We start from the raw sequence: 22,653 nt of genomic DNA, 5'->3' as shown, positions 1-22,653 counted from the left end.
AACATCACTAGTAACAATGGCTTACATTTGACCTTTATTTTATTTACTCTGTAAATGTTATGAATTGAAAGTCATGAACATACTTCCACTTCACACAACAGTTCAACTTAAAAGACACTCTTGTGTGCGTTTTACAGATGGAGAGAGATACGTGCAATATGTTCTACACAGGGAATTGTTTTTTTTTAATAAAACATATTTTGCTGTATTTTTGTATTATTAGATTAATCTGGAACCTTTATATTATATATATTATATATCGTTCTTTGTTGAATGCTGAGCCAGTGCAGGTCGTTCTCGACCCCTGATCTGATCCTATAATTTAGATATTTTACATAATTTACAACTCTGGACAATTTAGTTTATATTCAATATTAAACATTTATGGAACTGTAGATCATATAAAATACATTTAATTTAATTAATTACATTTAATTACAATTAATTAAATTAATTTAATTACATTAAATTTAATTTAATTTAAAGTTTTGTTTATTGCTGTTAAGTTATATGGGATGACGTCTGGAAAAACTGGAAAGTTTTTAAAAAAACATGTGAAAATTTTCAATCTTTAAATTGCGAGAAATAACGGTAGAATGAATACCTGACAACAATATGTTTTTAAGAATTTAAGAGATATGATTTTAGACGAATTTAAAACCAAAACATAATTGTGACGAGCAGGGCGGGCGAGAGCCGTGAGAGAACGGCGCGAGGCCGGTGACGCAAGTGATAATGAGCTCCACCTGGGAGGCGCACCGGCCTTGAGTCTCTCACGGAGGAGCTCCGGGAGCATAAAAGGAGGAGCGACGACAGTGAAGGACGAGAGAGGACCAGGCCTGGACTTTATTTTATGTTTTATTATGTTTGTGTGGCCGGCAGACGTCCGCGAGGGTCTGCTGGCATTACTTTCGTTTTGTTCTGTGTTTATTTTATTTTAAAGTTTTGTTGAATGTTCGCCGGTTCCCGCCTCCTTCTTCCCGTAGATACAAACTACGTTACAATAATTTTTATGATTTTAATAATTAGAACTAAACTGTGGTTTCCATGTATTCACAGAAGTTTTCATAATAAGCAGTAGAATTATAATATACTGTAGGCTAATCAATTGATTGAGCAGGAGACATTTATTATTCAATCAGTGTCTCTTTGAAAAAGAATAATCAGAAGGTCAAGGTTTTATCCAAGTCTTATGAAGCGGTATGATTATGATGAGCAAAGTTAAATTTGAGTCCTATTCCCTCTCAAATCAAATCTGTGATCAGTTTATGTCCACAGAACCCAAATCAAATATGGAGACATGTCAATAATATCAATCCCTCAAAAGTGGTTGTGTCAGGATTTGGGCTCTGTACGCAGCAGAGACATTTCTCTACATATCCTCTGTGTCACCTTTATTTATATAACACTTTTTACATGCAGATTGTGCTCTAGAAGAAAATGGTGTCATTGTCCAGCTTAAGAAAGTTCAGTATTGATTCATTCAAAATAAATCATTAGTTATTAATTTAGTTTGTTTATCTATACAGCAGCTCTGGAGAAAACAGTGTAATCATCATCCAGCTCAGTTCAGTTCACATACAATGGTGTCAATGCAGGCAGATCAATATAATATTGTTGATTGATCTTCTGTGTTGGAGGATTTCTGCATGTGTTAGCAATGGATGAATTTCTCTTGATTATAATCACACTCATTCATGTCTGTTGATTTCCACAGAAATTGTTCCTAAGACCAGGAACGACTTCCTACAATGTAAGTCACTGAGAAAACAAGCAGAGAAACTGTGTTCATGTGAAAGAGTTGGTCATGCAATTGATGATAAAACTGTACTGAGACACAATATTGAAAATATTTAACAAAGAGTTACGTTACAAGAGATACATTAAAAGATCACGCAGATCGATAATTAAGTTGGCTTGGAAACGCCAACTAACTGAAATGCTAATAAACATATTTGTAACACAGTTCACGTTCGTGTATGGGAAGGAAGAGGACAGGGACAGCGAACTACTGCTGACTGAGCTTTTATTGAAACGAATGTTCAACAGAAAGGCCGTGCGACGCACGATAACAGCAACACAAATATTCCACAAAGGGCTTCACACCAGGTTCGGTAAACACAATCCACAAAGGGCTTCATTCCAAGTAACTCGTTGGGTCTCAGTCAGCAGTTCCCCTCTCTCTCACACACTCCTGCTTCTCACGGCATCTTATCCTGTCTCCGCGCCAATCACTAGAACGAGAAACAGGTGTTCGTGATTTGCATCCAGCCCACTCACTTACCAAGAGTCTCCCGCTATTCTCTCCGGTTGCAGACCTCGCTGAACCACTCCCCCCTCGCCACATACCCCCACCGCCAGACTCAGGCCACAGCCATCCGAACACCCGGCCTGTGGACCACCTTGAACTTAAAAGGCTGTAGAGCCAGATACCAACGAGTGATCCGCGCGTTGGTATCCTTCATGCGGTGGAGCCACTGCAGGGGAGCGTGGTCCGAACAGAGAGTGAATTCCCGTCCCAGGAGATAATAGCGGAGGGTGAGGACGGCCCACCTAATAGCCAAACACACTTTTTCCACGGTGCTGTACTTAGCTTCTCTCTTAGAGAGCTTACGGCTAATGTACAGCACCGGCTGCTCCTCACCCTCTATCTCCTGGGACAGGACAGCACCCAGCCCTCTGTCCGACGCGTCAGTCTGCAACAGAAAAAGGAGAGAGAAGTCAGGAGAGTGAAGCAATGGTCCGCCACATAGAGCAGCCTTCACCTGGGTAAAGGCCTGCTGGCACAGCTCCGTCCACTGGACCGTATCTGGTGCATCCTTTTATAGGCAGCCGCATATGCACCATGGGGCCGGAGAATTTTATCCATGAGTCGCTGAAAGGTAGCCGGTGCCCCGAACAGCCCGAACGGAAGCGTAACAAATTGGTGTAATCCGAACGGCGTCGTGAAAGCGGACTTTTCTTTGGATAATGGCGACAAGGGGATCTGCCAATATCCTTTTGTTAAGTCCAGTGTCGAATAAAATCGAGCCGCGCCTAGCCGGTCAAGCAATTCGTCCACCCGTCGCATTGGATACGCGTCGAATTTCGACACTGCATTCACCCTGCGATAGTCCACGCAGAAACGAACAGAGCCGTCTGTTTTGGGGACCAAAACTATCGGGCTCGCCCAGTTACTGCTGGACTCTTCTATTACTCCCATCTTAAGCATTGCCTCTAATTCGTCCTGAACTACCTTTTTTTTGTGCTCAGGTAATCTATACGGCCGGCTGCGAATAACCACGCCCGGCTTCGTCTCGATATGGTGCTGAATGAGGTTGGTACGCCCCGGCAGGGGAGAGAACACGTCTGCAAACTCCACTTGCAGTTTAGATAAATCAGTGAGCTGGGAGGGCGAGAGGTGATCTCCTCCTGGGGTCAGAGCGAGGGATTGAGTTTTTACATTCGCCTCTGGCCCGAGATCATCCTCCCCGCTAATCACCGTCGCCAGCATCACTGATTCTGCCTCATTCCATTTTTTAAGGAGATTGAGGTGATAAATTTGACGTGCCCCCCTCCTGTCAGACCGTACCACCTCATAATCGAGCTCGCCCACTTGCCATGTAACCTCAAAGGGTCCTTGCCACTTTTGCAAGTAATTTAGAACTTGAAGTAGGGAGCAATGCAAGTACTTTCTCTCCCGGTGCAAATTTGCGTAAATTAGACCGTCTGTTATACAGCTGGCTCTGTTTGTGCTGGGCTTGTAACAAATTCTCCATTGACAGCCACCCCAAAGTGTGGAGTTTTGCTCTCAAGTCCAGCACATACTGAATTTCGTTTTTGGCCTGAGATGGTCCGTCCTCCCAAGCCTCCCTCAGGACATCCAGCACCCCGCGGGGCTGGCGTCCAAACAGAAGCTTGAAGGGGGAAAACCCCGTGGAGGCTTGCAGGACCCCTCGCACTGCGAATAACAGAGGTTCCAACCACTTATCCCAGTTTTTGGCGTCTTCCTGAACGAATTTACAAATCATGGATTTAAGCGTGCGATTAAAATGTTCGACCAGCCCGTCCGTTTGTGGGTGAAAGACGCTGATACGAATCGATTTAATGCCCAATAATTCGTACAATTCGCGTAACGTGCGTGACATAAACGCCGTGCCTTGGTCAGTGAGGATTTCTTTTGGAATCCCCACTCGGGAGATTAGGCGAAACAGTGCATCCGCAACACTCTTAGTGGAAATGTTGCGGAGAGCCACTGCTTCAGGATATCGCGTTGCATAATCAACAATGACCAATGCAAAGCGATGTCCCCGTGCCGATCGTTCCAATGGCCCGATGAGGTCCATACCAATCCTTTCGAAGGGGACCTGCATTAATGGGAGTGGGCGCGATGGCGCTTTTGGGGTGGCTGGTGGGTTTACCAACTGACATTCACGACAAGACGCGCACCACCTGCGTACATTCTCGTGAATGCCCGGCCAGAAAAATCGGGTCATGAGACGATTTAGTGTCGCTGCCTGTCCTAAATGCCCTGCCATCGGATTAGATAGTGTCTTGGGTCACTCGGTACAACCTATCTTTTATAACCGCAAAATATGGATAAGCAAGCGGATGCCCAGGCTGGAGAGGCTGCCCATCAATCACACAGACCTTTTCAAATGCATGTTTTAGCGTCTCATCCTGAGACTGCTCCAGGGGAAAATCATCGCGCTCCGGAAGAATTAGTCTTCCGGCTTCACTCTGTTCCCCTGCAGCAGCGCTCTCCGGTCTCTGCTCAGTCTCTCCTACCTGCACCCGTGCTTGCTTACCCTGCGTTCTCTTTTCCCAAGAGGCATCCGAGCATAAACATCCCAATAATTGACTGAACGCAGGCCAATTTGTTCCCAAAATTATCGGATGCCGGAGGTGCGGGTTAACTGCAACCTCCACACTATGCTTTTGTCCCCTGAATTTAATTATGACGGGCATTACAGGATATTTCACCACATCCCCGTGCACACACCGAACCCCAACCATGCGGCCTGTATCCAATGCCCCAGATGAAATAAGGCTTTGATGGACCGAGGTTTGGTTACAGCCCGAGTCCACCAAAGCCTGATATGTACCCCCCTTGATACTCACGGGTATTTGGTACTCGCCAGCTTGACCAGGGGCAGCTTGTGGGTGGTCGGGGACCCGGATCATCGTCCCAACTTCCATAACCGGACATTTATCCACAAAATGATCCGGGTCCCCACACCGCCAACAAGCCGGCCCAGACCTGCCCGCCGCTCCTGTGGCAGTGAGTGGGTTAAATGGCTGACGCGGAGAAAGGGGAGAAGCAGGAGTGGGGTCCGTCCCGGCAGCAGGGAGTCCCGCCCCCCTGGGGCTCTGGGTCCATAGAGCGGGGTCGGGGCCGGGCGAGGTGGGCCGGGCGGACGTGGCCTGGGAAGAGGGACAGGCCTAGAGAGAGAGGGGGACAAAAGAGAGGGAGAGAGAGAGACAGCTGGAAGGGGTTCGCCGCCCCCTTGGCACGCCACCATGTGGTCCTCCGCCAATTGGATGGCTGAGTCCAGCGACGTGGGGCGGTGGCACTGGACCCACTCGGCCGTCTTCTTTGGGAGCCGAGTGATGAACTGCTCCAGCACCACGCGATCGATGACCAGATCCACGTCGCTTTCCCCAGCCAGCAACCATTTGCGGCACGAGTCCCGGAGCTGTTGGGCCAACACGAAGGGCCGGCCGGACTCACCCAGGTCGAGGGAACGGAAGCGTTGTCGATGTTGTTCCGGGGTCCGGCCGACCCGCTGGATGATGGCCCGCCGTAGGTCGTCATACACCAGGAGGTTCTGGACTGGCAGCTGCTGTGCCGCCACCTGCGACTCTCCCGAGAGGAGCGGGACCAGCCTCATAGACCACTGGTCCCGCGGCCATTCACTCGCTTCAACGGATCTCTCAAAGAGCTCGAGAAAAACTTCTGGATCGTCCAGAGGGCCCATCTTGTTCAGGGGCAGGTGGACAGGCACAGCTGGCTGCCCGCTGGGCTCCCGAGAAACCTCCCGGTGAATCCAGCTCCGGAACGCCTCGCGGTCCTCCTGCTGGGTCTGGAGGATGGTTTGCCAGCACCGTTCCTGGTCTTTGCGCAGATCCAGCAGGGCCTGGTGTTGTTCACGGTGCAGGACCGCGAGGGACGCGATGACGTCCGCAAATGGTGGGGAGGACGATGTTTGCATGGCGGCGTACTCCCGGGTTTCGGCACCAGTGTAACACAGTTCACGTTCGTGTATGGGAAGGAAGAGGACAGGGACAGCGAACTACTGCTGACTGAGCTTTTATTGAAACGAATGTTCAACAGAAAGGCCGTGCGACGCACGATAACAGCAACACAAATATTCCACAAAGGGCTTCACACCAGGTTCGGTAAACACAATCCACAAAGGGCTTCACTCCAAGTAACTCGTTGGGTCTCAGTCAGCAGTTCCCCTCTCTCTCACACACTCCTGCTTCTCACGGCGTCTTATCCTGTCTCCGCGCCAATCACTAGAACGAGAAACAGGTGTTCGTGATTTGCATCCACCCCACTCACTTACCAAGCGTCTCCCGCTATTCTCTCCGGTTGCAGACCTCGCTGAACCACTCCCCCCTCGCCACAATATTATTGCTCCTCTTCTTCTGACTCTAAAATGTACAAATCTCTCATCGACATACTCCAAACTCAGACTAAACCTTCAGACTGTTCTGACCCGAGTTGCAAAGTCTTTTCTAACTGATCAGACTTAAGGTTTTCCTAAAAATGACAATTAAACTCCCAAAGACTTTCATTAATGGAATGTTCAGATTAGTCTAGTTCTATCTGTCTGTCTGTAAGTTTTAGTTTAGTAGTTTTGACAGACAGTTTTTCTCAGTTGCTTTGGCACATTTCTTGAAACAGTCTTACCATTTTCTAAACTATAAATGCAATTGTCACAACTATTCGCTGAAACATCAGAACTCTATCGCATATCTGCAAAATGAAGTTACTCACACAAAACATTTAATTCATGCTTCAGAACCTAGTTTTTGTGTCGGTAAAGTGACCAATGCCATCAAAATAAGTCGTCTTGTCATTGTGTGAGCCACACTAGTCTAAATGTTTAGATGTTTTTTTCCACTATGGGAATATTTTTAAAATTCAAATTAAATGTGCTTTCTACTTTTTAGTTGACACCGTTTTCTTCACTGTACAAGAATGTCAGTTTTGTCTGTCTGAATGCTCTTGTGTATTACACGGAGATTTCAGCAGTAAGTAAAAATTTACTAGGAAAAGTCAATACTTTAGTACATAAAAAGAAAATGGACATTTGGTCACACTTTATGTTGGATGGCCTTAACTACTATATACTCACATCAAAGAATAAGTACAGTGTACTCATTATGTTCATATTGTACTGTAAACACTTGTGCTGTTATCGAGGTGAATACGGGTAAAGTTAGGGACAGGTTTGGTGGCCTGGGTCGGTTTAAGGGTGGGTTAAGGTGTAAAGGAAAAGTCAACAGTGTAATTATAGATGTAATGGGCTATATGCACAGAGCGTTCTTTAGAACTTCCGCATTAATATAAGCCAGCTCAAAAACACTTTAGTTAGATTAACTAAATAAAATGTATGTTTTTACAAGTGTGCTGAAATCATTGATCTTGTGCTGCACTGACTGACAGCTGCTGCAAATACAAAGGGAATGCTCGGTGCTCACTTTCAGTGTAATTCATTCACAGTAACAGTTATTGTTTTTTATAAGATTTTGTGACTACTTCATACTTCACATTGACAAAATCTATTTTTAAACCTAGTTATTTTATAGTGTTTAATCGTTTTTCACTTAATTTTTGACTAAATATTAGAGGAAATGGCTGATATATGCGCAAATAAATGCTACTTTGCCGCCACGTGCTGGTTAAAGTGGTAATTGTCTTTTTTATTTTAAAATATGTGTTTTCTATCAAATGTGGAATTTCCTACATTTTTAAACGTTCGGTTTTACAATGGGGACAATCTCAGAAGGATGAACAAATAATGTTTGTGGTCATCACATTAAAAATATCATTGCTGGGGGAAAAAATGCACGTGTGTGTGTGTAATTACAGGCACAGCATTTTTAAATGGTCCCAATAGCTTCGTCTTTACTGCAATCAATAAAACTGTTTTATTGGCAAATTAGGTAAATGTGATAACTGCATTAAAATATGAATACAATATTAAAAAGTAAACCATTGATTGTTTTGTGTCGATGCACAGCAACTACAGAATGAACAGCTAACAGTTCACCGGAAATGCCCGAGCTGGCTTAACAACAGCCAGGAAGTAACCGTGCATATAGTCCATTACATGCAAGTAAATACAGGTACAATGTAAAAACATGTACGAAATTATTAATTTAAATGTCAAAGACACCTAATGTAAAATGGGACTGAACATTTTTTATTTGTACAGCACATATTTGTAGAAATGTGGGTAACACTTTAGAATTCTGATCCTTCATTAATGAATAACTACACAGGAACAAATGAGTAATGCATTATTAACACTCTAGTAACCACTATTAACTAACAAGTAACTCTGATGAATGAATTAGTAAGTAATAGTGCTCAGTTGAAGGTGGTAGTTCACTATTAACTAATCAGTAACTACTGTTTTTTCATTCCTCCCAGAGAACTACTAAGAACTACTATATACATATTCGTAATTAATGTGAATAATGAATAATGTATAATTAATTCTAGAGTAAAGGAACATGATAACTCTCTTGTAACTACTGGAGTCATTGTAAACTTTTGAGGTTTTTGTAAAGTATAGGATAGTAATAACTCAAGAGTTACTATATAACTCTAAAGTAACTACTAATTATTTGGATCAGTATTCTAAAGTGAAGATCATAGTAACCCACTAGTAATTACTCAAGTGTTACCAAATATATCATAAGGAATTACTGTACAAAAACATCAAAAGTTTACAAAGACTTCAGTAGTTACTAGAGAGTTATCAGAATTAGAGTTATTAGAGTTTCTCACTTTATAATACTGATCCAAATAATTAGTAATTCCTTCTGAAGTATTAGTAATACTTCAGTCCATTACTAGTGTGTTACCATGACCTTCACTTTAGAATTAATTATACATTATGCATCATTCATGTTAATTATGAACTATGATATCTTCCCCTAACACCACCCACAACAAGCAACTGAATTCTCAGTTTATATGTAACAGACATCTACAAAAATGTGTAGGGATTTTGCTGTTTAGGGATTTAGATGTTCCTGCATGTTCAAAAATGGAAGTGATTCCAGACTTGATTGGTAAGATTGTGAATCCTATTTCATTACAATTACAGGCTATTTGCCAATTCAGCAGAAATTACAAATACTCCATGTCACAGGTATTTATAGAATATACATGCATGTCTGATTTTGATAACTGAATGGATCATTTTGCATGTGGAGGCTCACACGATGAAAGAATGTTTAGACGTTGTGAAGAGTTTGACAGTTTCATTGAGAATCAACTCATCATTTCTGATCAACAATGTACATTTAGATGTTGTGCAAATTGTAGACAATTGTACTTGTTCTCTTGGACTCATGTGCCAAAACACATGCAAATTGCTTAAATCACTAAGAAATCCAAGTCTGATGTGAACAAGAAGAACGTATTGTTCGGAGAAATAAAAGTCTCATTCAAGAACTGAGCCAAAACGATTGAGAAAAACTGTAAACTTTCCAACTGAAAACCTTCAAACATTAAGCTTTTGAAACTACTTCAAAGTTTGTCTACAAACCTTTTTATCTAGTTCCTGATTGTGATGTGTTTTATCTCCATCAGATTCCCAACGGTTCACTCTGGATCTGAACACAGTGAATAAATACCACTGTCTGTCTGAGGGGAACAGAGTGATTACTGTCACTGACACAGTCCAGTCGTATCCTGATCACCCAGACAGATTTGATGCATATCAGGTGTTGTGTAGTGAGAGTGTGAGTGATCAGCGCTCTTACTGGGAGATTGAGTGGAGTGGAGCTGTGTCTATATCAGTGTCATATAAGAGCATCAGCAGGAAGGGATGGGGTGATGAGTGTAAGTTTGGATGTAATGATAAGTCCTGGAGTTTGGACTGCACTCCCTCCAGTTACTCATTCTGGCACAGTAACATAAAGACTGTGCAGCCCACCATCAGCAGTAAAATAGGAGTGTATGTGGATCAGAGTGCAGGAATTCTGTCCTTCTACAGCGTCTCTGACACAATGAACCAGATCTACGCAGTCCAGACCACATTCACTGAGCCGCTCTATCCTGGGATTTATATGTATTATACTGGATCATCAGTGAAACTGATTTGATGAATCAGAACAGGCTGATTCTACCCATAATGCTTTGAGCTGATGATGAATCAGATGTTATAGAGTCTCTTCATTACATTAATACTGTCAATGAAATATCATGTCAGGATAAAAGTGTGTGTGTGTGTGTGTGTGTGCGATAAATCCTCATATAGACAGTCAGATCACTGTGTGTGACATCTGTGCTTTTCTCAAGCTCTGTTTGTGTTGATGGAAATAACCTTAATTTAGTTCACATCAATCATTTATCATGTATATAGAATTGATATTTGAATTGAGATTTGTTGAACATATTGTAATCCAGGTGTATTTTAGGGGTTCAAGTGCTGAAGCTGCTGCATCATTATTGTGTTTGTACTCTTTTAATCAATTATTGTTTTTCTGCTCTAAACATGTCTGGGTGTCAGGGACTGTACTTCATAGAGGAAATAATAAAAACTTCTCCTAGACTGTTGGTCCAGTTTACTCAAAACTCATGACAAAAGTCATAAAACCCCTGATGCATCAAAGAAGATATTCAACAGCTAAGCGTCACACATTTGTATGTGATGATCTGTTGATCAAACCTTTTTTTTTTTACATGTAGCAAATGTTACAGGTCAAAGAATTTAACAACAATAATAGAATTATAGATAATAAACAAAAACGGTAATCAAACAAACAAAAAAATGAATAATAAATAAACAATGGAAAGGGGAACAAAAACAAAACCCTATGAGCCAGAGGTAATATAACTTAACATAAATTAATACTGAAAAAAGGAGAGAAAGGTCCCTTTTTTTTCTTCCTTGTACATCATAAAAAGGCATAAATGTTATACTTTGTGCACAATGAATTGGACTTTAGAGCTTTGACATTGCTGGAAGAGGAGATAGTGCCCAAATAACATTTCAAAAAATAATAAAAAGAGGTTTAAAAGACAAAGATTTACACTTATGTATAAAAAAACTTGCTTAGAAAAATAGATTTATAGGAAATTACTTGTCTTTTAGATTTTTATCAAAGTTACATATTCCAAATAACACATCCTTAAACACCAAAGAAAAATGTTCAAAGAAAGAAGCACATACAAATAAACAAAATTTCTTCCAAAAACACAGTCCCAGAAAAGCTGAGGGATAGACTCATCTTCCGCCCCACAAAAAAGAGCATAGAGAATCCATCTCAGGAAACATTTTTTTGATATAAAGATTGACAGGGTAAAAACGGTGTAACAACTTAAACGATACCTCTTTAACATTAGTGATTAAATATTTGTTTGGTAAAGACCACACTTTCTTCCAAGGAATATTATTAAAACAACAGTAATGATATCGTTCTGAAAGAGTTGTCTGATCCTTCTGTTCCTGAGAGAAGGACTGGACAAAAAACAAACCTTCCCTATTGCTGTCTCACAAGGATGAGCCCAAGAGGTAGAGAAAGGTGAAGAGTCTCCTGAGTTTTTTAAAAAAAAGCAATTGTTCCACTAGGGATGGCATCCATCATTATGGCAAAGTCTTGTGGGATGACAGGAATACAATATTTAGTTAAGAATTCAGAATAAGAAAACAAAAAACCATTTGAATTTACAATGGCCAGTCACGTCAGTGACTGGACTGACTGAAGCCCTGGCAACACTGGAAAAGCTATTCTTGTAGCATGTTTTCTACTATTGTCACAGTTCCCTTGTCTCCCGGACTCCATTTCCCATGATCCTCTTGTCTCCACACCTGCACTCACTTCCCTCGTCATCTCTCCATCATCACTCATCACCTGCACCTGGACTTCATCTTCAGCACTGCCTTTATAATGGACTCACTCCCTGTCCGTTCTTGATGTTACTTAATGTTAAGTTGTTTGTTAAATATGTGATTGTGTGCTATCTCCTGCGGTATTGAGTAAAAACCCTGTATTGTGGATATCCGTGCAAGTCTCGTCTCTCCAACACAACACACCCGTAACAACTATGGTGGCCACAAATGTTGGTCTGTTTATACAGTTCTATACCATTGTGTTTTAAATTAATGTTATGAATTGCAGTGTTACATTATGGCATTAAGTAAAGAGTTCATGAATTGTTGTGTTTGTTATACTAGAATTTGACATTAAAAGAGAGAAGTTCTGAACAAACTTTGATATTCAACTGCAGTTGAATAAACTGCAGCTTAGATTTGATAACATACAGATGGTCTTACAACACACATCTTAACATGCATTCACATAAACACATACTAAGGATCAAATGTCACCCACCTGTGTATATTTATCTCACAGAAATATTTTAAAGTTGAAATGTAAAAACTTACCTTATCTATAGATGCGATAATTGCTGTTTCCAGCTCTGAGTCTGACACATGCATTTTTCTCCTAAGCTGGTGTTGAATACAGAATCTTCTGACTGACATTTCTGAACATCTTGAGACACCTAACAGCTGCAGCGAGGTGGAAATCTCGGCATGTGTTTTCCCCAACCCAGTCTCACTGCAGTTTGTGACATAGTCACGAAATTTAATCTATTGGTTCGTGTTCGTGGACACAAATTTCCTTTTTTTTTCGTGTCAATCAGCACGACTTTCGATCTCATGTATTTCAATAGGAGGCATCTTTCGTGTCTGCACCACGTTTTTCTTTCTGCCACTCGGAAGCATTGTTTTTTTTCTCATTTGTTATTCATTTTTAAACTTTAAGCACTACATTACTCAACATTTAACCAGGACATTTGATCCTTGTTTTTATTGCTTTATTCTGTAGGGTACTAACCATTGTGCTTCGGTTTCTTTTCTGAGAAATGCCGTTTTTCCATCTATTTGGTGTGTCAAATCGGACAGTAAACTAAATATTACAGTACCCATGAGCCTTATCTACTTTTACTATGTTAAAGTAGATAAAACTACCTGATGACCCACCGCCGAAAGCTTTTAATGATATCCTCATCTTTCTTTCAACACATAAACACGAAAGTGTGCTTGAGAATTCAACAATACGATGTTCATGACCATCAGTTTTATTTGATTCTCCTTCTATTGTGAGAACGGGGGGTTAGTTGTGGTTATTAATTAAATTAAAATAAAATAAAAAATAACTTAAATTAATTAGTGGACGCCCGCATTACCGTGAACCTCAGCATCCGTTGCTATGGAGATGGAGCCAATCCGCTTCGCGATTGGGTGATTTCTGCAGGCCGCGAATTCTCCGTCATTGCGCTCAAACCACTTCTCAGGTAAGCCACGAGACTTGAATGTAATGATCAAATTTGTTTAAATGTTATAATTGATCCTTTTCTTTGCCATTAGACTCACATGGTTTACATGTTAGAGCAACGAATTAAAGGCCGACCAATGGTTTCCATATTAACAGTAAAAAAAAGAAGAAAAAAGACGCGCCTTTTGTGCAGTCATACAGAAAATGGGAAAAACGTGAATTTTATTTATTTATTAAAGAAAATTGGTATCTCTCACTATCGGGGTACACATTTTAAACCTTTCTCAACATATCTAGCCTTCACTACATAATGAACATTTTCTGTTCTCCTGCAGATCCTGTCAAACTTCACCTTCACCCTATAGATAGGCTACACCTGATTCCCAAAACCCAAAGGCACTTTTAAGAGCCAACCTCTATCTTTCTCTTCATCATTTTCTATCTCTATCTCGCACAACCTCTCTGTCCATCTATATTTCTATCCATCTCTTCAATCTCCATACTGTTATCTATCTCAATTTCTCAGTTTTTCCTCTCTTTTTCTGTCTTTGTCTACTTGTCTGTCTTATCTGTCTCTGTCTGTCTGTCTGTCAGTGTTGCAATGGCCACCAGACATATCCTTGACTCACAGGACCCCCATTACCAAGAGGGGAGACGCATGGCTCTTGAACTGAAACATGACCACGTTCTAGCTGAAGCCAGGGTTAGAGTTTTATACACCTCAATCATTTTATACAAACATAACATACAGATGGGGGACAAATTGAAGTAAAAACATAATGAATGTGGAAGGATGAGTGTATTAGATTTCAGACAGGTATATTGCATGATGCAGTTTAGCAGTTAACATCCTATCATGCTCTGTGGCATATGTAAATGAGGGAATATATTTTGGAAGAATGGAGCTCCATCCCCCTGAGTTACAGAGACTTCTATGCCAAGGCTCATTCAAGCCGTTAACACCTGAATAACACACTGTTGTGTTTTCTTTTCACTAGTTACATTTCTTTTGGTTCCAGTACATTTAACAACATCAGTCTTACAAGAAATATTCACTCCAACACACAGAGAGCAGCTGTGGAGAGGAAACTGTCAGGCTCTGGAGGAGACCCTCCACGGACCTCTAAAAGGGTCTCTGTAGGTCGTGGCAAGCCGAGGGGAAGGCGAGGAGGGCGACGCCAAGCCTCAGCTACAGGTTATATGTGAATTATGTGACGTTTGTTTGAATTTATTATGTAAATGGTGGACCAACTGAAATTAGAGCACTGTAATTGATTGTTGAGAATTTAAAATACTCCAGTATCCAAAAAGACATTAAAAAGTTCATAAACCTTTTTGTGGCACTATTATAGAAGACATTACCAAGTACTTAACAGAAATATGTCTGATTTCAAAAATTGTTCAGTATATACAGTAGGTTGAAAAAAAAGAAAGAACATGAATGCAGCTATAGCCTAACCTGTTGTTATTCTTCTGTGTTTCACAGTCACACACCCCCGGTTGAGTGTTCCCTGTCATCCAGCGTGGAGGTTCCCTCAGAAATACTAAATCCTTAAGAGGAATTTGGTAAATAACAGTGATTAATTTAAGTTTAAATCTAAAATTCATGTAAAATTAAAGACAAAAACCTTAGACAAAACTGATAGTGCAGTAGATGGATTAAGAACACAATGTAGTAAAGATTTGGTCCAGTTTGATACTGAATTATGAAAGATTATTCAAAATATTGATCAGTTGACTTTTAATTGGTCCTCATCTAAATCGTCCTTTACAGCTTTATTTTGTATTTTCTTTACAGAGAAAAATATGGAGAGGCTCTCAAACATTTTGGCATCATGTCCTTCTGCTGAGCCTCAAAGAAGCTCTGCTTCATCATGGTCTTTTCGGCAGCAGAAAGCCTCAGAGCGCTGGAAAGAGGCAAGACCATACCACCTACGATGCCTTATCGCAAAGGAGGCTGTTGGTCATCCCTCGTGTTGCCTTTTTCAATAATATTAAACTTGAATTACCCAGGGTCGGTTTGCTGAGAATTAATGCTCAGTGCTTTATAAGCTAAGATGCATGTCTTGTGGAATGGTAGAAAACTTGGACACCCAGATGAAAACCACATTAATGAGAAAAGTAAATCTAGGAACGTTGTGCTGTGAGGTGATAGTGCTAAACACTGAGCTACTGTGCAGTCCTATAAAATCAGATCAGAACTAATCAAAGTACATTTGAAATAAATTATTCACCTGAAATAATGTATATTAGAATGTTTTTTTCTCTCTAGGTGCAGAGAGTGTCTTCCTGAGGATTGGTTCTGTGGGGACTGTGATGTATTGCATCACAAAAAACAGCCTCTCCACAACAGGGAAAGTGTGATTCATGGGTTTTTTGAAGCCATTCCTCCAGCCTCATGCATCATTAAAGGAGATGGTGGATATTGCACTTATGAGCACGGTACGTTCACATGAAAGTCCTAATTTTGCTGTTCATGTGTGTCAGCAGCCAGTTACAGATCATCTAAATTAGTGGTTTTCATTCTTTTTGCCAGCTTGCATTTTGCCAACTGTGAAGGTGCCAGACTGCTCCTGTGAAGGCACAAACTTCACTGTATTACCAGGCAAACCAGTGATTATCTGGGGAATAATATGAGCTTTGTTAATTTTGAATTTTGACATCATAAATGTAAACTCCCCAGGAGTGTTTTTTGACGTTTCATATCAGGCCTCCTCCAATCACACTCCATCACAGTGAGAAAAGAAGAAATATTTTTATTTGAACAGACCAAACCATAATGTATCAGAATATACTCAGTGTAAAGATAAACATTTTACCAAATAAAAACAAAATATTTAGTTTCAAAGTCCCCCTGTAGTCAATTATTTTTTCCCTTAAAACTCATCTTTGATCACCAAAATGACATATTAAAAAAATACAAGTGAACAAAAGTTTCTTTATGCCTTAAAGCTGCAGTCCACAACTTTTTTTGGTTAAAAATGATCCAAAATCAATTTTTGAGCAAGTACATAACCAGCCAGTATTCAAAACTATCTAATTGTCTTGTCTTGATTCACAACGGTAAGCTTGTAATAATGTTTTATAAAAAGAGCGACATGGTGGATTTCTGCTGGAAATTCAAACATGCAGCAGTTCCTCTGTGCGTCATTACGTCACGTCTGTAAACAGAAAGGAAGGAGTCCCGTCGAGAGGCTAGTCAGTTATATCATGTGAGGACGCTGCTGGTAGCGGATCATTTATAGCCTTTTCTCACAGCAGCTGAAATAATTAAACTTATCATTTTTATGTCGGATTGTAATCCAGAAAGGTCCAAATGACAATCATCAGTGACAACTGGAGATTCACCCGTTGTCAAAAGCAAAAGACTTTGGACTGTGGAGTGGATACAGAAATTGAAATCTACAGGTAACGCTAATACACATTAAATACACAGTCACGCAATGCTGATGTTGTTAACACTAACAATTTGAGAACAATATAAGAGTAATAATAATTTGCACGGTTTGGCATGATCAGAGCTAAGCGAGCTCATCATCCTCAATCCTCAGTTGGTCAGAACAAAAGTGGCAAACATGTTACTTACTTGTTCAGATGATATTTTCCAGTGAAAATTCTTATATTGGTGATACTTTCAAGACGTAGAGTCTGTGATTCTGAAATACAGTATCCACACCGGTGCACCAAACATTAGATTCATCCGCACTGACGAGCACACGCACAGATAACTGTTCCGCATATGACTGCAATCACATGTTTCAAACAGAGATGGCGACAAAGAGGAAAAATCACAGACTGCAGCTTTAAAATAGCTTGAATGTAACTCTACACCCTTGCCTCATTTAATATACACGGATCAATCAATATGCAAATTAGCCCTGCCTCCACTCGCTCACGTCAGTATACTGTTGCTGTAGTGACGAGCAATTTGTTGTTTGTGTTGTGGATATTCAAGAAAAAAGCTTGCTTCGCTTCGTATATACAGTTTAACAGCTCTGCAACTTTCAACAAAGTTCTGACACTTAAATTGTGTTTCAAATTATGAACTGGTAAAATGCCTTTGCAAAACATTTGGAATGCTCTCGAATTTATAATGGACTGAATATCTCTCTCAGAACTTGACATGCGATTCCACACTGACTGAATATGCACATGAATCACGGTCATACACTCAGAGCAATATTCTTTTATCTATGTTTTATAGTATTAAAATATTTCGAAGGACAAAAACATGAACTTTATTGACTTTACTTCATGTCAGCTGTCACTTTTTTTTTAGGAAGATTGAAGTTGAATCTAATGATTTAGTTTTGTTGTAATTATATAACAATGCGAATATGTATTGTAGTGTATAATGATACCAGAAAATGAGCTGTTTTTGAGTTTTCTTTTCTTTGGCATTGAGCTGCTATGAACTCTTTTATGTCTTGTATACTGTTAGTGTGTGTGCAGTTGTGTGAATGGTGTAAAAAATATAAGTAAAACATGTAATGAATATGGAGAGGAGACCCCAGGAAGAATAGCTGCTGTTGTTTCAGTGGCTAATGGGGATCTTAATAAACAAAACAAAACAAAACTTTACTTTAGCGCAAGCCCCTATGCGCTCGCACACTTGGCAAAGCCCTTGCGACGGTTCTGTCATTAATTAATATGAATTAATATGATTAGTCTTTTGCTTGACTACGTTATCAAACAGCTAATTATGTGTTGCTAATGTTACACACACCGTTCCCGTTCTTCATCTTAGACAGCTGCCTTCTAACAATCAGTATCCTTTCAAATTCTCACCCTTATGAAACTCAACCATGTTTTTTTGTAGTAACCATGATTTATATACTAGAACTATGGTTTTACTACAGTAACCATAGTTTAACTATAGTTTTTGTAGTAAAACCATAGTAACTACAAAAGAACCATTGTTTTACATTGGTTTTTGAAGTAAAGATAGTAACTACATAATGAAAGTACTCGGTTGCTAATGTAACCTTGGTTCCCTTAGATACGGAACAAGTACTGTGTCAGTTGTCTTTCTAAAACAAGATGCTACAGGGGGAAAACTCCTTTTTTCTCTGATTACTGAAGCCTTTTTCAATTGCGCAGTGAAACTCCATGGCCATTGGTTTGTGAAGATAAAGTAATCAAACCAAGCCAATGGTGAGCGAGCCCGCCAAAATGGGCGGAGAATTGGGCTATTTAAGCAGATTTTATTCTGACTGAAGCAACAGCATTAGGCGCCCCGCGAGTAGCGCGGCAAAGTATGCAGTACTCGTTCCGTATCTAAGACCAAAGGTTACATTATTAACCGAGTACTTTACCTTTCGATACTACACTTATACTGCGTCGTTTTTCTTTCTAAGGTAAGACGCTACGAGGACAATATAACCACGCCGTGTTACTAAGGGGGTCGACAGAGCATTCGAGCCGCGCACTGAGAAGGGCTTGCAACAGGTGCTCATAGTATAGTCATAATATAGTCACCGTAGTCATTGGAATTAGCCAACCGTGCCGAACCGTAGGCTACTGCTAGAATGCGAGTAGAGGCGACATCAATCAGGAACAGTCACTTGTCTGTTGTCTGGCTGCCAGTTTCTCCGTAGCTTGCTAAACATGATATTTAAGCAACATGAACACAAATTAATCATACAATTAAAAGAAATAACTGATCATCCTACATAACGTGGTCACTATTTACATAGCATATTGTGTGTAAAATCTTGTGTTACTAAGGCAACGACTGAAGAGCACCGTTATCAGCCCCACAGTGGAAAATGAAACCAGGTCCCCAATTCCCTAGACTATAAGGGGGTGAAGCGACCATTCCTCTGTGGGAAGGTTGCTCCAGGACAGCATGTACACCCCTGTGTTCAATACGCCCTGGATGTGTGCTGCTCTCAGCTGCCAGGCTAGGGGTGGGACTCGAGGCCAGAACTGTAGTGGGCGCATATGAAGCAGACACAACTGCAGGGCTGGTGATGCTGAGCTCATGAGACCTAGCATCCTCTGTAAGGGATTGCTTTGGCTAGATTACAGCCTTCATGCGGGTTGAGTCGAGAATTATACCCAGGAAGGAGACCCGTTGGCTGGGAGATAATGAGCTCTTGGGAAAATTGACCCTGAGCCCCAAGCACTCTAAGTGGTTGAGGAGGAGGGTTCTGTGTGACACTAGCTCCACCTCTGACTGGGCCATAACAAGCCAGTTGTAGATTCAGTAGAGTATGCATACTCCCATCTGAGGGGAGTGGGGAGAGAGCCACGTCCATGCACTTCGTAAAAGTGTAGGGAACCAGAGATAGCCCAGAGAAAAGAACAAATCTCCTTGGCAAATTTGCAAGAAGATCTGTTTCAAAGCAATCATCTTGAATGAGCGCTTTATCAGGGCCTGATTCAAATATCTGAGGTCGAGGATGGGTTTGAGAGGTCTCCTGGGAGGAAGAAAAATGTGAGGGCACGAGGGACAGAGCCGCATTCTGAAAAGAATGTTGTCCGCAAGCACAAGGAGGCTACACTCATGCTCTCGCAATAAGAGCAGGTCATTTCAGTGAGCGTGGCTTCTGTGTGGGACTTGCCCATACATCGCACGCACTCACTGTGCCGTTCATCCATGTGCAAAGGGACGTTGAAACAATGGCGCAAGAAATCTGCTCATTAGAGATTATGCTCTTTTATTTTCCAACTGCAGCTGCAGAAAGAAAAGGCATGTAGAACAGAGCTGCTTGAGAGCGGCACGCTGTTTCGGATTTTCGTGACATCACATCTCACTTGTTTCTCGTCAAATCTTTGGTCCAATCAAATGCTGTGTAGAATCTGAAGTCCTGCCTCCTCCTACACTCTTAGGGGCCATTCACACAGAACGCGTCTTTGCATCTAAAAACGTGAGACAGTGCTCAGGAATTCTTTGACACTTAAGTCAAAGCTTAAGACTATTCTTGAGAGGCACAGGTCTTTTTGATATGGGATGCTCTTCTCACACTGAAGACATGGGAACTCTCTGGTGTGAGTTATTACATGATTCTCATAGTTTTCCTGAAACTATTTCCCAGTACTGTCAAGTATTTGAGTATATGTAATTAGTTACTGTACTTACGTATCTTCTTGCCTACTTTGTTTCAAAGATATTAGCAACTTTTACTCTCTACTTGACAACATTTTTGAAATAAATGTACTTTACTCCACTACATTTTCTGCAGCAGTTCCTGCTATTAAGAAGGCATTGAAAGTATTTTATCTTGTACGTTTGCCTTTACCCACCCAAACTTGTCAACAAGGCTACTTTACATGAATGCGAGTACATTAGCAGGTAGTTGTGAATCAAAGGTATTTGATTTAGGAGATGAGGCAGATAAGGTATCTGAACTTTTATTCAAGTATTGTTTTTAGGTTTCCACAGTGACGACTTCTAAAAGACTTCTCTTTCAAGTGAATCCTCGTGTGGCTCTTAAGGTTACCTTTTAATCTGAAACTCTTACCACACTTATCACACATGAATGGCTTCTCTTCGGTATGAATATTCATGTGGTTATAAAGGGTCAATCTATGTGTGAAACTCTTTCCACACTGATCACATGTGTATGGCTTCTCTCCAGTGTGAATATTCATGTGGGCTGTAAGACTTCCTTTTCTACTGAAACTCTTTCCACACTGTTGGCAGGTGTGAGGCTTTACTCCAGTGTGAATTCTCATGTGGATTTCAAGTTTTCCTTTTTCTTTGTAACTCTGTCCACACTGTTGGCAGGTGAATGGGCTCTCTCCAGTGTGAATTCTCATGTGGACTATAAGTCTTCCTTTTACAGGGAAACTCTTTCCACACTGTTGGCAGGTGTGAGGCTTTTCTCCAGTGTGAATTCTCATGTGGACTTTAAGACTTCCTTTTTGACTGAAACTCTGTCCACATTGTTGGCAGGTAAAAGGTTTCTCTCCAGTGTGAATTCTCATGTGGTCTTTAAGGTTTCCTTTTTGACTGAAACTCTTTCCACACTGTTGACAAGTGTAAGGCTTTTCTCCAGTATGAATCCTCATGTGGACTTTAAGGTAGTCTTCACGTGTGAAACTCTTTCCACACTGTTGGCAAGTGATGGGACTCTCTCTAGTGTGAACTCTCAAGTGGACTTTAAGGAGTCTATGTTGTTTAAAACTCTTTCCACACTGTTGGCAGGTGAAATAACTTTTAGTTCCTGTCTTTTGAGCTCTTTTTCCTGAGGAAGACTTTTTAGCCTGTGTCGCTCCTTCCCCAGTCATGAAATTATTATGTTTATCATAATTTTTTTTCTCTTCTTGCCTTTCATTAAGTTCATGACTCGTCTCTTTCAGTGTCATTAGGTCTAGGGCAAAAACAGACATAAAACAATTTCAACATTTAAAGTATCAAAACCAACAACATGTATGATCTATACCAGGGGTGTCCAACCCTGCTCCTGGAGAGCTACAATCCTACAGATTTCAGCTCCAACCCCAATCAAGCACACCTGAACCAGATAATCAGGGTGTTCAGGGTTGCTTGATAATTACAGACAGGAGTGTAGGAGTAGGGTTGAAACTGAAGTCTGCAGGACGGTAGCTCTCCAGGAGCAGGGTTGGACACCCCTGATCTATACCCTACCCTATGGATCAGGGATGGGCAGCTTTGGTCCTTGAGGACCACCGTCTTGCAGAGACTTGGGGTTAAATTTTGTGGTTGGCTTAAATTTTGCATGTGTGTTTGATCAGGGATGGAGCTAAACACTGCAGAATAGTGTCCCTCCAGGACCCGAGTTGGCCATCCCGTCTAAAGATCTTTTACTCAATATACCAGTGGTTTTTAAACCTGGTCCAAAGGGACCCACCACTGTACATTCTGTATCTCTTCTGTATTTTTCACATCTGGTTAAGATCATGAGCTTGTTAAAAGATTGTTGACATTGATGGAGGAAATTGCAGCTTTAATCGCAAACTACTATTCCTGTTCATCAATAAGGTGACAACTGGACCCATTATAAACCTAAATATAGTTTAATTAATTCATTGAAAAGTGTACTGTTATATTAGTTGTAGAAGATATTTGTTGTTGTAATTATGTCAGACATAGCACACGCACATAAGTAGTAAACCATTCTGTACTCTGGCAGGGTTAGCAATCTCACTACATCCATACCGAGCCTAATCCTAATC

At 40.9% G+C, this 22,653-nt stretch overlaps 1 protein-coding gene and 1 long non-coding RNA gene across 5 annotated transcripts in view; both read left to right on the top strand.

Moving 5' to 3' along the window:
• Positions 1-10,778, top strand: part of LOC125242921 (stonustoxin subunit beta-like) — a 36,583-nt gene extending 25,805 nt beyond the window's left edge. For 3 of the 4 annotated variants that reach the window (XM_048152055.1, XM_048152041.1, XM_048152040.1), the window contains 2 exons: positions 1,718-1,753; positions 9,815-10,778. In XM_048152055.1, the coding sequence (XP_048008012.1) occupies positions 1,718-1,753; positions 9,815-10,329 (551 nt within the window). In that variant the 3' untranslated portion in view covers positions 10,330-10,778. The remainder of the gene's footprint in view (positions 1-1,717; positions 1,754-9,814) is intronic. The other variant, XM_048152048.1, reaches the window with a different exon arrangement.
• Positions 10,779-14,261: 3,483 nt separating this feature from the next.
• LOC125243777 lies at positions 14,262-16,357 on the top strand. Its single transcript, XR_007179120.1, has 3 exons — positions 14,262-14,704; positions 14,996-15,075; positions 15,308-16,357. It is a non-coding gene; the product is annotated as an uncharacterized LOC125243777 (long non-coding RNA).
• The last annotated feature ends 6,296 nt before the right edge of the window (positions 16,358-22,653 follow it).

Source organism: Megalobrama amblycephala, linkage group LG1 (assembly GCF_018812025.1).
Source record: "Megalobrama amblycephala isolate DHTTF-2021 linkage group LG1, ASM1881202v1, whole genome shotgun sequence".
Classification (NCBI taxonomy): domain Eukaryota; kingdom Metazoa; phylum Chordata; class Actinopteri; order Cypriniformes; family Xenocyprididae; genus Megalobrama; species Megalobrama amblycephala.
This window is presented reverse-complemented; position numbering and strand designations above follow the sequence as displayed.